This window comes from Cynocephalus volans, chromosome 13 (genome assembly GCF_027409185.1).
Source record: "Cynocephalus volans isolate mCynVol1 chromosome 13, mCynVol1.pri, whole genome shotgun sequence".
NCBI lineage: Eukaryota > Metazoa > Chordata > Mammalia > Dermoptera > Cynocephalidae > Cynocephalus > Cynocephalus volans.
The window spans coordinates 22,578,083-22,593,691 of record NC_084472.1 but is presented as its reverse complement, the minus strand read 5'-3'; the positions used below and the strand labels follow the sequence as shown (position 1 = coordinate 22,593,691).

Here is a 15,609-nt window from a genome sequence, read left to right as displayed (position 1 = left end):
CAAGTAAGGACACACATGCCAACCATCAGAATTCCAACTGTTCTTGGACAGAACCCTCTCCGGTACCATCACTGCCTTTCCAGGACACTGCCGCCTAGATTCATTCACCAGACTTCCCTTTTGGCTATGAGTAGGAAGTTGCTGCTGAATGTTTTCTGTGCTTGTTTTAAAAACCATGTGTATCACTACTTGGCACTGAACTAGCTGACTTTGACTCCCCAGAAAGCATACCACTGAAGCACAGAAATAATGGAAGGGAGAGAGGAAATGCTTTTGTGAGGATTAGCATGGAGGGGAAAAAACGGCTACCTACCACACAGATTTCTTCATAAACCCAGAGTTGTTCTGGGACTCCGTTAAGCAATTCTTTTACAGAGTGCCTACAACATGCTAAGACACTGAAGATATAATATTGAATCATGAGGAACAGGGAGATGCTGTGCCACTATGACTCTGGTAAATTTTTTCTCAGATATACTCAAATTAGTGGAATTCCTAAGTGATTTCTGGTTGTCTATTAAAGGAACTACAAATATTTCTTTTTCATAAGAATGAAATTAAATTTGTATTGTATATCTACTATTCTGAATAATTTAGTACCTTTAATATTCAGAGATTACCACTTTTGTTGATAATAAATTGGAGAAATTATTTTTAGGCCTTTGTCCTCCTTTTGTATTTTTTTCTATGAATTTGGGTGAATTTTAGAACCAGATATCCTTAACCTAATTTGGGTTAGGCCCTAATGATATACTTTGCCCTTCACAAGACCAGGTATCTAGCAGAGTATAACTATTTTATTTGTGTTTTATGGCACCCATACACAGGGCCTAATAAAAACAAAGAAAACATGTAGGAAAGATTGCCCATAACCTTTTGAAAAATCCTTCCTCCTTCCTACCCCATCACCCCTAATCAAACAAACAACCCTAATGCTTTAAATGTCAAACTGGAGCTAGAGAAAACAAACATATATTGGAGCTAGAGGGGAAGGCAAGTTGCTATGATAATAAAATAAATACTAATAAGACCTTAAGTTTTATACAGAAAAAGTTTTAACTGAATATCTACAGTAAACATCTGCTGTGGAACACTATTTGGGGTAAAGGATTATTCAAGAATTCACCTCTAAATACAGGTAAAAAATTAATATAAAATTTACTATTTGTAAGTAGTTAAATATGCTCTCAATTTAATGGTGTGGTTTGTTATATATATGAAATTAATTTTTAAATTAATGTATTTTTACACTGCTTCAGCACTGATTCCTAGATAACCTAATTTTTCTTAAAATAAGTTTATTTCTTAAAAAGAGTTTTTTTATTACCTATGTAATATTTAAAGATGTACACCTGGTGTAGAAGTAATAAAATGCATTGTATTTTGAAAAAAAAAAGTGTTCTTTAACTTTGTTTCCTATTAAATACATGACAGGGTTTGAGACAAGTGAGAAAAAATAATTCACATTAATTTGGCAAATTTGTACAACATTCCCAACAATCATTCTTTTTAAAAGGACATAGTTTTGTTTTGTTTTTTCCTTGGCATGCATTTTTTTTGTGTTCTCTCTTTTCCCATGGTTATTTGATGTTTTGAACCTTGGTTATGGGGCAAGATGACATTATTTCCATGAATATAAAACTGTTTTCCAGTCAGCCTGGAGCTGCAAACTTGCGTGTACTATCTAAGGGAAACCAAGGAAGACATCAATAAAGCTATCCTGCTTCCACCCCTCCACAGCAGGACCATGAGATAATACGAAGGACAGGAACAGAAACCAGGCAAATCTTGGCCAGACTGCACCTGACTCCATGCAAATCCCTCTCCCTAATGCTTTTCATTTCCCATGTACTACTTCCTCAGCTCCTCTTTAACCCACCCACCCCCGCCCCGGGAACCCTAAAGCAGGGAGACGGTTCTAGTCTGTGTCCTCAGGTGTCGGATAATAAACTTCCTGTCTAGAACCAACATTTTGGACTGATGAGTCTTTTGTTTCTGAGCACAGAGCAGTGGGACCTGGACACTGGTAACAAAATGGGGAATAATTCAATGGGTACAGAGTTTTAGTTTTACAAGATGAAAAAGTTCTAGAGATCTCTTTAACAATGTGAATGAGTTTACTTAACTATACACTTAAAAATAGTCAAGATGGTTAAAAAAAAAAAAAGATTTGGTCCCAATACTAAAGAGCCATAAATAGATACATACCAGTAAGAATAGTCCTGTTGCACTGCCCAATATAGTAGTAGCCACTAGCCACATACGGCTATTTAAATTTATGTTGACTTAAAAAAATTAAAAATTCATTTCCTCAATCACACTAGCCACATTTCAAGATCTCAACAGCCGTATGTGGTTATTCAGAGTGTCGAAACCACAAAATATTATCATAATCACAGAAAGTTCTGTTAAATAGCACTGGTTCAAAGTGCACTAAAACAGACTCAAATGCATATAGATATTTGTGTTTGATACAAAATTGTGTGTGATAAAAGTGGCCTTTCAATGGGGAAAGATAAAAACTTTTTGATTAATAAAGACCAGACAAACTGAAAGAAAATGGGAGGCAGGAAGGATGAAGTGTTCCATTTCTTTAATCAATTAAAAAACAAAGCTCAATGGGAAAAGGGAAAATTGACAGTGCCAATATGCATGTGAAAAATTGCTCAATTTATTCATAATTTAAACACTATTAAAAATTGCATTTTCAACCAGAGGATGGCAAAGTTAATTACCAGTGTTAATTTGAGTGTGAAGAGACAGGCACTAATGGATGTAAAAACTGATACAACTTATTCACAGGGTAATTTAAAAGCTACAATATTTATGAATAAAATAATATTGAATCTGTGATTGACTTTAAAATAATCTGAGGGGTGAAAAACTTATCCAAGAAAGTTGGTGTAAATATAAATGAAACAAGATTAAGCATAAATCGATAGTCATTAGAGCAGCGTCGTGGGTATATGGAGTTCATTATACTGCTCTCTCTACCTTTGCAGTGCCAATCATAATCCCAGACACAATTCCAAATGCCATAATTCCGAATACTGAAATCCCAAAAGATCAAAATTCCCAAAGATTAAAATCCCTAAAATCTAAAATTCCTAAAATGTAAAATCTCTAACATCTAAAATCTTGAAAATCACAATCCCAAAAGATTAAAATCCTGATTGCTGAAATCCTGAAAGCTAAATTCTGGGGAAGAGTGCATTTTCAGTTGTACACAGGGTAGCTACATCATGTTAGGTGGAACTATTACCTTGTTATTATCTTTATTTGAATATTAAATATGGTTTAAAGAGATGCTTGTGGATGCCAAGTTGATAAGGGCTGGACTTGTGGACTTAATTTTAGGAGTCCACATGACTGGATTAAGGGATACCTAGAAACATGGGTAAAGCATTATTTTCAGTGTATCTGTGAGGGTTTTTCCAGAAAGTATTAGTGTGTGAGTCTGAGTCGACCGGGTGGGGAACATCCACCCTCAATGCTGGCAAGGCACCATTCAATCGACCTCTATCTCAGTTATGATGATCAACCCTGAAGTTCAATATTATCTCAAACACAGAGACAAACTGGTGTCTCTCTGAGAGCTGGAACAGACTTTTCTTCTGCTACTTTGGAGATTGGAACCCCAGGCTCTCTGGCCCCCTGGTCCTGAGGCTTTCACCCTCAGAATGAGAGTTACAGCATCATCTTCCCTGGTTCCCAAGCCTTCAGGCTTAAACTGAGCCATGCTACCGGCATCCCAGGGCAAAAGTGATAAAGTGCATTATCACAATGTTGACTTTGTGTGTAAGTATTGTGTGTGTACATTAAAACGCTGAAACTTCCTCAATAAATGATGCTCTTTTTGTACATCTGCATTTTCAAAAGATAAAATTTCTCAAGATTTTGGCTCTTTGGACAACTGTATATGTGGTGGTGACCCAACATGGTTTTTAATCAATCTCATCAAAAGTCTTAGGTTGTTCATCACAGTACTTCAGATGACTGCAGTTATAAAGCCAAGTGCACACAATTACCAACAATAATGATATATGCCTTTATACATTTCACTTTTTGCCCTATTTCTTTATGAATATAATTTGTCTGCCCAGAACTGTAATACCTGTGCGACTGTCATTAGCACTCCTGGGTGTTTATGCTCACAAAAATATGTACATTTTTATTGCCTATTTTATTGTGTAAAGTGGCCTATGAAGTGTTCTGTCGTGTTTTTATACATTTCTCAATAAAACCCCCTTTAAAATGCAAATAAATGTCTTTTGGAGAATTTTTTAAAATTATTTTTTCCAGAATTATATTTTTGGGATTTTCATCTTTGGGGATTGTCATTTTCAGGATTTTAGACTTTAGAGATCTTGATCTTTCGGGATTTCAATGTTAAGGATTATGATGTTTGTGATTATGGCCCAAACCTGTACCTTTGCTTACATCTGAGTTTTTCCATAGTTTTTCTTAATGTGAGTACCCTTTAATCCAGATGTTCCATTTCTAGGAATTTCGCATACAGTTAAATTGAACAAGCACTTGACCATGTAAAAGGATGTTGTCTGGGGCTATAAAAGCAAATACCTGGAAACAACTGGTTGAATTAAGTATGGTTTCTTAACAAAGTAATGTCATATACCCTTTAAAAAGTATGGAAGTGCATCACTATATAAGGTAGATTATGAAAAGGGGGAAATACCAAGGGCAGAACAACAGGTACAGTTTGATCACATTTAAGTAAAAACAAAATCAAACATGCAGATTTGTACATGCACATCAGAAATGTGCCCATATTCAAAACAAATTTCTGGAAGAATACTGAAAAACTTAATGATAGTTACATCTGGTTAGATAGGGGATAAAGAGCATATTACATTTGTTACATTTAAAATGAAAATGAACTAGAATTTTAAAATCTCATCACTCAAGGTGACTGGCATTCATTTAGGCACTTCTAATGTTCAGGGACAATGTTGGTGGAGAGCTTGCCTCAAAGTACTATAAATTCTACAGAGCAGAAGAGATGAACTGTAGCACTTTCATTGCTGACTGCATCCCAAGTACTGCTCTTACCATACCTCAGTTTCAGCCCTGATGATTGATCCTGAAGTCTAATATTATCTCAAACAATTACTCTGAAGAAGGATCCTTCCTTAGCGTTAATCAAACAATTAACCATATTTATCGAGCATATATGTGCCTAGTTCTAGGGGGAATACAAAAGAATATAGTCCTCGCTCAAGAAGTTTATAATCTAACAGAAGAAAAATTATTCACATAAGGAACAATCAGAGAACAATTAATTGCCATGCAAACACATGGGGTCAGAAAAGTAGAAGTTGGTGTGGGAATAAATAATCAGGCTTCATGAAAGAAAATGGCAGATTCAGTCTTAACGGATGAGCCACATTTAGACAAACAGAGGGGAGAAGATTACAAAACCACCAGAAAACCACCAGAAAGAATGCATAGAAATAAAAAATTGAAAGAGTAAGACTCAGTATGATTGGAGATGAAAGACAGAAACAAGTATAAAATAAGTAACAATAGGAATAGAATTCAAGGTGATATACATTTTAAAAATCTGGCAAAAAATAAGATCTTATACAATTGACAAAGAAGAGTTTTAAGAAGAGTTTGGCAATAGCAGCATACACAGCAAGGTAAACGATTTTCAAATCTTTGCCCCTTTTGGCTTGCTTTCTTGACATGAAAAATAAAATAATAAATGTTATTTCAATACCTCCTCACTTCCAGATTCTAGTGGTCTCTTCTTCCTTGGTCCAATTGCTGCAAGAGCTGTAAGATTAGCATCTCTGTGCTGTATCTGTGCGAGCTCCAACTGTTGCAACTAGAAGATGGGGGAGAAAAAATCAATTTTTACACACAGCCACACTCTTGGAGAAAGAAACTGATCACTAAGCCTATTTCTGTGTTCTTCCCAAATAAACTTACAGTATAAAATACATATTAGATTCCCTTAATAGACAAGGGCACATTTCCTGATTTTTTTCTCCAACAAAATTAGTCCTTAATCTATGTACAAAAGAAGCAGAAGTTAGGTAAAGGAGAAGTACAGGTAAAAGAAGACAAGGTATCTAAAGCTTAATTTCTACTCAGTTTAAGCACAGGTTAAAGAAAAAAAATGCCTGAAGAATAAGTTAAATAGTAAGTTGGAGAGAGATTGGTCAAATTACAGTCAACCTTTTCAGGTGAAAAGAAAATTACTTTAGTGCTGGCCCATGGCTCACTTTGGAGAGTGTGGTGCTGATAACACCAAGGCCACAGGTTCAGATCCCTATATATGGATGGCCAGTCAGCTCACTTGGGAGAGTGTGGTGCTGACAACACCAAGTCAAGGGTTAAGATCCCCTTACCAGTGATCTTCTTTTAAAAAAAAAAAAAGAAAAATCTACTTTAAAATAAAGATTTTTTATATATTACAGGACACAGTTCTACTATGCTATATGATCTACAAAGCACTTTCTTAATTCTCACAATCATATTTAAAGGTAATTTTCATGTGCACATGAAAATCATACACACGTCATCCCCCTTTTTACTAATGGAGACAGTGAGACTGCATGCAGCTAGGACAACTACATAAAAGTCATACAAGTAATAAGTGGTAGAAACAGCACTCAAAGCCAAGTGTTCTCATTAAAGCTTTTTAATACATCATACTTTCTCATTTGCAAATAAAAGTCATGGATTTATGTTATATTTAACTTCATGGCAAAAACTGAAAGCAGTAAGTGATTTAGTACTGTTTTGTTGGACAGCTTTCATCATATTTAACCCAGAATGCCCAAATCTACAAGGCAGAATTTTTTAGTATGTGGCAAAACTACATAGGGGTACACATGAAAGATGTCCTATTGAAAGACAGAAACACCATCACTTCATCAAGGCACTTAAGTGTCAAATTAGGTTGTTTTGTTTTTTTTTTAAAGTAAGAAAGCCAAAATGAAACACCATTACACAGGACCTTAGCTTTTCCAGAGAGAAATAATGTTCAATTTTCATCAAAATCTTATCACTATGGAGGGAAAAGAGGGAAGTACCTGGGGCTAGTTGACAGTCACACATTCAAACAAAATCAAGATAGTCAACTGAAAGTAACCTGTTAAGAAACCCTAAACATATACCGAGAATACTCTTTTAAAAGAACACTAACTAAATTTTTAACACACGTCGAAAAAAAGAGCAGGGTAAAAATAGGAAATAGTTTGTGATAAAACAGCCAGTCTTAAGGATATACCAAGTAAATAAATCCCACTTCAAGATCACTTCAGATTCATTTAGTATTAGAGGAAAAACAATAAGTCATAGGTAACTGAATATTCAGTAAAGCAGAAAACAACTGCTATGGTCTGAATGTCTGTAACCCCCCCCAAATTCCTTTTTTTTTTTTGGTGGTTGGCAACAGGGATCAAACCCTGGATGGTATTATCAGTACCATGCTCTAACCATTTGAGCTAAATGGCCGACCTTCCCCCCGAAAATCCTAATCTTGAAATCTTAACCCCCAAGGTGATGGTATTAGGAGGTGGGGCCTGTGGGAGGTGATTAGGTCATGGGGCAGAGCCCTAACAAATGGTATTAGTGCCCTTATAAAAGGGGCCCCAGGGAGACTCCTTGCCCCTTCTACCATGTGAGAATGCAGCAAAGAAGTAGGCCCTAACCAGATACCAAATCTACTGGCTCCTTAATCTTGGACTTCTCAGTCTCCAGAACTGTGAGAAATAAAATTCTGTTGTTTTTAGCTACTCAGTCTAAGGTATTTTGTTATAGGAGCCTGAACAGACTAATTCAACGATTGACTAAAGAAAGTGAATCTAAGAACCATTTTTCATTTGCTCCATAAATTACAGGATAGAAACCCTTCTTTTAAACTGTGCATTTACTTATAAATAAACTGTTAGAAAAGTGTTTTCAGAAGTTGTAAAATATCTTTTGAGTCTGATGCTGCCACAGTCCAGAATTTCTAGGTGACAAAATAAGGATTTTAGTTCATCTATCCTGCAGCACAAATCAAACAAGCTATATTTTAAAGTCAGTCCTTGTAGAGAAATGGCATCTGCAAGATAGTCACACCAAACAAAAGGTTTTTAAATTGGCCCCTGTCGTCAAATTCCCCTATTAATATAATAAAATATTTTCCTTTCCTTTGCAAATTATACTTTGGTTTTCTGAAGTTTCACACACAATGTTTTAAACTGACCATAGTTTTGGTTGGCTCTGTATTTATAATAAATGTCCTGAAAACAACATTATCTTGGCCAGGACAAAACAGAAAACCAGGCATTTTTAACCAGAACAGGAGGAAGTTCTGGGCATTAATGCAGATTTGGCATACACCTTGGGTGAAGACAACAATAAACAAGCTCAGCTCACTAAAAACAGCCACTGAGTTAGAGGCTTGCCTGTGGAAACAGGTAAATACATGATTTTCTATGCAGAAAACCCCAAGTTATCTATGAAAAAAGCAAAAATAAAAATCCTCCTAGGAATAATAAGTGAGTTTAGTAAGGTTGTAAGATGCAAGGTCAGCACACACAACAGTCATCTTTCCAACTACCATTAAGGTAAAATTGGAAAAAAGTTTTAAACAATGTCATTCATAATATCTCTGCTAAAAAGGAAATATTCAAGCATAAATCTAACATCTACAGGTGTCTGTATGCTATAAACCACAAAACGTTCACGACAGAAAGAAAACATAAATAAATGGAGAGACTTATTGTGTTCATGGATTGCAAGACCCAACATAATAAAGATTTCAATTCTGTCTAAATTGATCTACAGATTGAACACAAGTCCAATTTTTTAATAGATATGAATAAGTTGATTCTAAAGGTTATATGAAAAGGCAAAGGAATTAGAATAGCAAAATCAATTTTGAAAAAAAAAAAACAGAATTAGAAGAATCACACCATCCAATTTTAAGACTTACTATAAGGCTAAAGTAATCAAAACAATATGGCATTGGCAAAGGAACAGACACATAGATTAATAGAACAGAACAGAGAATTCAGAAATAAGATCCTTATAAATATGGCCAACTGATTTTTGACCAGTTTGGAAAACAATTCAGTTGAGAAATGACAAAAATTCTCTCCTTGACCAACCTTCACCAGGCTCCAATGAGCCAGCCCTCTTCTCAAGTAAGTCTCAACCTGGCCTTAAAAAAGACTTCAACAAAATACAAACACAGTTTCTAACAGGTTAAGGCCACATCCCTAGGTTGATTCATTCATACCTCCCTTTTAAAGGACCTATCTGAGAAAACTCAAGGCTGCCAAAAGAATTTACTATTTGTTCCAGCTAACACCTGAATATAAAGCCCCTGTCTCCCAGTCTCTGTGGAAGGGTAGAAGCATTATTAGCAAACCCACATGGGTTTCAAATGGACCAACACCCTTCCCACTTTAATAAATTTTTCAGTTCCCTGATTCTATTGAGCTCCTGTTCACACCCTTCCCAACTCCCTCATTCTCCCTTTAAAACGCCAGTCACCTCTGTACAAATCAACTGAAGTTGGGTTCAGTTCATGCTGGATTCTTTTCTACTGCAATAGTATATTACTGATTAAAATCTGTCCTTACCATTTTGGTGTCCAGCATAGTCACTCCAACAAATGGACATCCATGTGCACGAGAAAAAAAAAAAATCAATTTGATTCTAAACTTCACACCTTATACAAAAATCAACTCAAAATGCAAATTTAAAACTATAAAATACTAGAAAAAAAACACAAGAGAATGGTTGTGATTTGGGGTCTAGCAAACTACTCTTAGACAGGACTCCCAAAGCATGTCCATAAAAGAAAAACATTGACAAATTGAACATCATCAAAATTAAAAACTTTGTCTATGTAATTCAAGAGAATGAAAAGACAAGCTATTTTATCTCTCTGTCTCCAATCTATTTGCTTTTCATTTGTTTTTCTTGCCTAATTGTACTGGCTAGGACTTACAGTATAATGTTGAATTTTTTAAAAAAGCAGACATCCTCGCCTTTTCCTTTTTGTTTTTTTAATTTTTTAAATTTTTTGTGGCTGGCCAGTAAGGGGATCTGAACCCATTATCTTGGTGTTATAAGGCTGCACTCTAACTAAGCTAACCAGCCGGCCCACCTTGTCTTGTTTCTAATCTTTGGAAGAAAGCATGTCAGTCTTTCACCATTAAGAATGCTATCAGCAGCAGGGTTTTTAAAGCTGTCATTTATCAGATTGAGGAAGTTCCTTCTAATCCCAGATTCCTGAGTTTTTATCTGAATTGATACGATCATACAGTTTTTCTTTCTTAGACTATTAATATAATAGATTACATTGACTGATTTTCTAATATTAAACCAGCCTTGAACTTCTGGGGTAAACCGAACATGGCCATGTTGTATAATTCTTTTTACATACTGCTAGATTTGGTTTGCTAATATTTTGTTGAGGAGGTTTACATCTACACTCATGAGAGAGATTGGTCTATAGTTTCCTTGCTTAGTAATATCTTTCTGGTTTTGATTATCAGGATAATGTTGGACTCATAAAATTCTTTGAAAGTGTTTGTATCTCTTCTATTTTCTGGAAGAGACTGTGTAGAAGTGGTTTTAATTCTTCTCTAAGTGCTTGATAGAATTTACTAAGTAAAATGATCTACGCCTGAAGATATCTTTATTAGAAGGTTTTAACTACAAATTCAATTTATTTAATAATTACAGAACTCTAATCTTGCCAAGTTTGGATAGTTCTGTGCTTTTTAAGAAATTGGTCATTTCAGGGCCAGCTTGTGCCTCACTTGGGAGAATGTGGTGCTGATAACACCAAGGCCATGGGTTCGGATCCCTATATAGGAATGGCCGGTTAGCTCACTTCAGAGAGCATGGTGCTGACACCACCAAGTCAAGGGTTAAGATCCCCTTACTGGTCATCTTTAAAAAAAAAGAAAGAAAGAAAGAAAGAAATTGGTTATTTCATCTGGCACCAACCGTAGAGGCATCCCCTGGAGAGGCCCGAGAGCCGTGGCAACCATGCAACCTGAGGCGCAAGCGCACTGCAGCAGGTAGGCGCCTCCACCCCTGGACGCCATCCCCAGCCTGGGCAAGTGCATGCCAACCAGGGAGGCCACCCCATAGAGGCCCAACAGCCACAGCAACCACACACCACAAGGCACCCAGATGGGAAAAGGTAGGTGACACTGCTGGCTGGACTCCCAACCCAGTCCAGTCCACATGGACAAGAGAGGCCCGAACCTTCCACCCACAGGCACTGAGGCAGCTGTGCCAAATAGACAGTCCCAGCAGGATCCTAGCAGGACAACAGGGTCAAAAATGTGGACTGCAAAATCCCAGGCCACAATAACTAAACACCAAAGGAAGAATCAAGAAAGTACACCACCAAAGGGTAATAACTCTCAAGCTCTAGATGCTATAGAACAAGAAGCCCTTGAAATGTCTGACAAGGAATTTCGAGTGATAATTCTAAGGAAACTAAATGAGATCCAAGAAAACTCAGCTAGACAACACAATGAAATGAGGAAAAGTATACAGGACCTGAAAGAAGACATGTACAAGGAAATCAATGCCTTGAAAAAGAATGCAGCAGAGCTTTCGGAGCTGAAGAATTCATTCAATGAAATAAAAAACACAACAGAGAGTTTAACCAGCAGGCCCGAAGAAACAGAAGACAGAACTTCTGACCTTGAAGATGGGCTGTTTGAAATAACACAGGCAGACAAAAAGAAAAGAAAAAAGAATCAAAAATATTGAAGAAAATCTAAGAGCGATATCAGACGACCTTACGCGCTCAAATATCCGAGTCATGGGTTTTCCAGAAGGGGAGGAAAAAGGAGATTGCACTGAAAACATATTCAACAAAACAGTGGCAGAAAACTTCCCAGGTATAGGAAAAGACACAGATCTTCAGATTCAGGAAGCTCAAAGATCCCCAAATGTATTCAACTCAAAAAGGTCTTCTCCAAGACATGTTAGAGTCAAATTAGCAAAACTCAAAGACAAAGAGAGAATCTTCAAAGCCGCAAGAGAGAAGCATCAAGTCCCCTACAAGGGAGCCCCAATCAGGCTAACATCAGACTTTTCATCACAAACCCTAAAAGCCAGAAAGGAATGGGATGATATATTCAAAATACTAAAAGACAGAGGTTGCCACTCAAGAATACTTTACCCCGCAAGGCTATCCTTCCAAAATGAAGGGCAAATAGTATATTTCTCAGACAAACAAAAACTGCGGGAATTCACTACCACACGACCACCCTTACAAGAAATTCTCAACAGAGTACTGGGTTTTGTACCTGAAAAATAACTACCACTGCCAGGAAAACTCAAGAAAAATCAAAACCCACTAGTAAAATAAAAATGCCAACAATGAAGAGAGAAAAAAAAAAGTTTATCTATAACCCAAGAAACCAACAAATACAGAAGACAAACACTAAATCAGAAAGAAAGAAAGAAAAGACACTTAAGACATCCAAACAAAAATCAATAAAATGCTTGGAGTAAATCAACACTTTTCAATTACAACTCTTAATGTAAAAGGATTAAATTTCCCACTCAAAAGACACAGACTGACGGACTGGATTAAAAAGGAAGACCCAACTATATGCTGACTTCAAGAGACCCACCTCACCTATAAAGACTCACACAGACTAAGAGTGAAAGGATGGAAAAAGATTTACCATGCAAACAAATGAAAAACGAGCTGGAGTAGCTATTCCTGTATCTGATAAAATAGACTTTAACCTAGAAACTATAAAAAGAGATAAAGAGGGCCACTACATAATGATAAAATGATTCATGCACCAAGAAGACATAACAATCATAAATATATACGCACCCAATGTTGGAGCAGCCAGACTTATAAAGCAAACTCTATTAGACCCAAAGAAGGAAACAGACACTAATACCGTAATAGCAGGGGACCTGAACACCCCACTCTCAATATTGGACAGATCACCTAGGCAAAGAATCAGCAGAGAAACACAAGATCTAAACAACATTCTAGACCAATTGAACTTGGCAGATATCTACAGAACATTCCATCCAACAACCTCAGAATATTCATTCTTTTTATCAGCACATGGGACATTCTCCAGGATAGATCACATGTTAGGTCACAAATCAAGTCTCAACAAATACAAAAAAATTGGAATTATCCCATGTATTTTTTCAGACCCCAATGGATTAAAATTAGAAATCAATAACAAATGAAATTCTGGAAACTATACAAACACATGGAAATTAAACAGCATTCAACTTAACGATATGTGGGTCCAAGAAGAAATTAAACAGGAAGACAAAAAATTTATTGAAACTAATGAAAACAATGATACATCACACCAAAACCTGTGGGATACTGCAAAAGCAGTAATGAGGGGGAAATCTATCGCATTAAATGCTTACTTCAAAAGAATGGAAAGATGGCAAGTAAACAACCTAATACTTCACCTTAAAGAACTAGAAAAACAAGAACAATCCAAACCCAGAGTTAGCAGACGAAAACAAGTCATTAAGATCAGAGCAGCACTTAATGAAATAGAAGCCCCCAAAATGATACAAAAGATCAATGAATCAAAAAGTTGGTTTTTTGAGACGATAAATAAAATTGACAAACCATTAGCATTGCTAACTAAACAAAGAAGAGAGAAGAACCAAATAACAAAACGTAGAAATGAAAAAGGTGATATTACAACTGATACTTCAGAAATACAAGGAATCATTAGAGACTACTATAAACAACTATATGCCAACAAATTTGAAAATCTGGAGGAAATGGATAAATTTCTGGACACACACAAACTACCAAAACTGAGCCAGGAAGACGCAAAAAATTGAACAGACCAATAACAATAAAAGAGATTGAAGCTGTTATCAGAAGGCTGCCAACAAAGAAAAGCCCAGGACCAGATGGGTTCACAGCAGAAATCTACTAAACATTCAAAGAGGAGTTAACACCAATTCTCTACAAACTGTTCAAAAAGATTGAGACAGAGGCCATTCTCCCAAACTCATTCTATGAAGCAAACATCACCCTGACACCAAAACAAGGTAAAGATACAACAAAAAAAGAAAACTACGGGGCAATATCCTTGATGAACATAGATGCAAAAATCCTCAATAAAATACTAGCTGACAGAATACAGCAACACATATGCAAAATTAAACATGATGATCAAGTGGGTTTCATCCCAGGGATGCAAGGTTGGTTCAACATATGGAAATCAATAAATGTGATACACCATGTTTTAGTCCGTTTTTTGTTGCTATAAGAGAAATACCTGAGACTGGGTAACTTATAAGGAAAAAAGGTGTATTTGGCTTACAATTCTGGGACAGCTGCATCTGGCATGGGCCTCAGACTGCTTCTACTCATGGCAGGCAGCTGGCAGGTACAAGCAGATCACATGGAGACAGGAAGCGAGAGAGAGGAAGCAAGAGAGAGAGAGAAAGTGCCAGGGTCTTTTTAAGCAATGAGCTCTTGCGGGAACTAACAGAGAGAGAATTCACTAGGGAGAGCATTAATCCATTCGTGAGGGATCCAACCCCATGACTCAATCAGTTTCCAACACTGCCACATTGGAGATCAAATTTCTACATGAGTTTTGGAGGGGACAACGCATCCAAACTCCATCACACCATATCAATAAAATCAAACACAAGGACCATATGATCATCTCTATAGATGCTGAAAAAGCATTTGACAAAATTGAACACTTGTTCATGATAAAGACTCCCTATAAGTTAGGTATAGATGGAAAATATCTCAACATAATTAAATCCATATATGATAAACCCACTGCCAATATCATCCTGAATAGTGAAAAGCTAAAAGCTTTTCCCTTAAGAACAGGAACTAGACAAAGATGCTCACTCTCACCACTCCCATTCAACATAGTGTTGGAAGTACTAGCCAGAGCAATCAGAGAAGAAAAGGAAATAAAGGGCATCCAGATTGGAAAAGATGAAGTCTAACTGTCCCTGTTTGTAGATGATATGATCCTATATATTGAACAGCCTAAAGGGTCTACAAAATAAGACTTGGAGTTGATAAATGATTTAAGGAAAGTTGCAGGATTACAATGTCAACACACAAAAATCAGTAGCATTTCTATTCTCCAATAGTGAACATGCAGAAAGAGATATCAAGAAAGCTTGCCCATTTATAATAGCCACCAAAAAATTAAAATACTTAGGAATTGAGTTAACCAAGGATGTGAAAAATCTCTACAATGAGAACTACAAACCACTGTTTAGAGAAATTAAAGAGGACACAAGAAGATGGAAAGATATCCCATGCTCTTGGATTGGAAGAATTAACATTGGGAAAATGTCCACACTACCCAAAGTGATATACAAATTCAATGCAATCCCCATGAAAATTCCAATGACATTTTTCTCAGAAACGAAAATAACTATCTAAACATTTATATATTTATATGGAATAAGAAAAGACCATGCATAGCCAAAGCAATTCTGAGCAAATAAAATAAAGCTGGAGGCATAACACTACCTGACTTTAAACTATACTACAAAGCTAGAATAACCAAAACAGCATGGTACTGGCATAAATACAGACACACGGATCAATGGAATACAAGA

At 36.3% G+C, this 15,609-nt stretch overlaps 1 protein-coding gene across 5 annotated transcripts in view; it reads right to left on the bottom strand.

Annotated features, from left to right (window-relative positions):
- Positions 1 to 15,609, bottom strand: part of TAF4B (TATA-box binding protein associated factor 4b) — a 147,092-nt gene that overhangs the window by 31,478 nt on the left and 100,005 nt on the right. For 4 of the 5 annotated variants that reach the window (XM_063076909.1, XM_063076913.1, XM_063076914.1 and 1 more), the window contains one exon: positions 5,741 to 5,848. The exons of the other annotated variant lie outside the window; for it this stretch is intronic. In XM_063076909.1, coding sequence (XP_062932979.1) covers positions 5,741 to 5,848 — 108 coding nt within the window. The remainder of the gene's footprint in view (positions 1 to 5,740; positions 5,849 to 15,609) is intronic. 5 annotated transcript variants of the gene reach the window in all.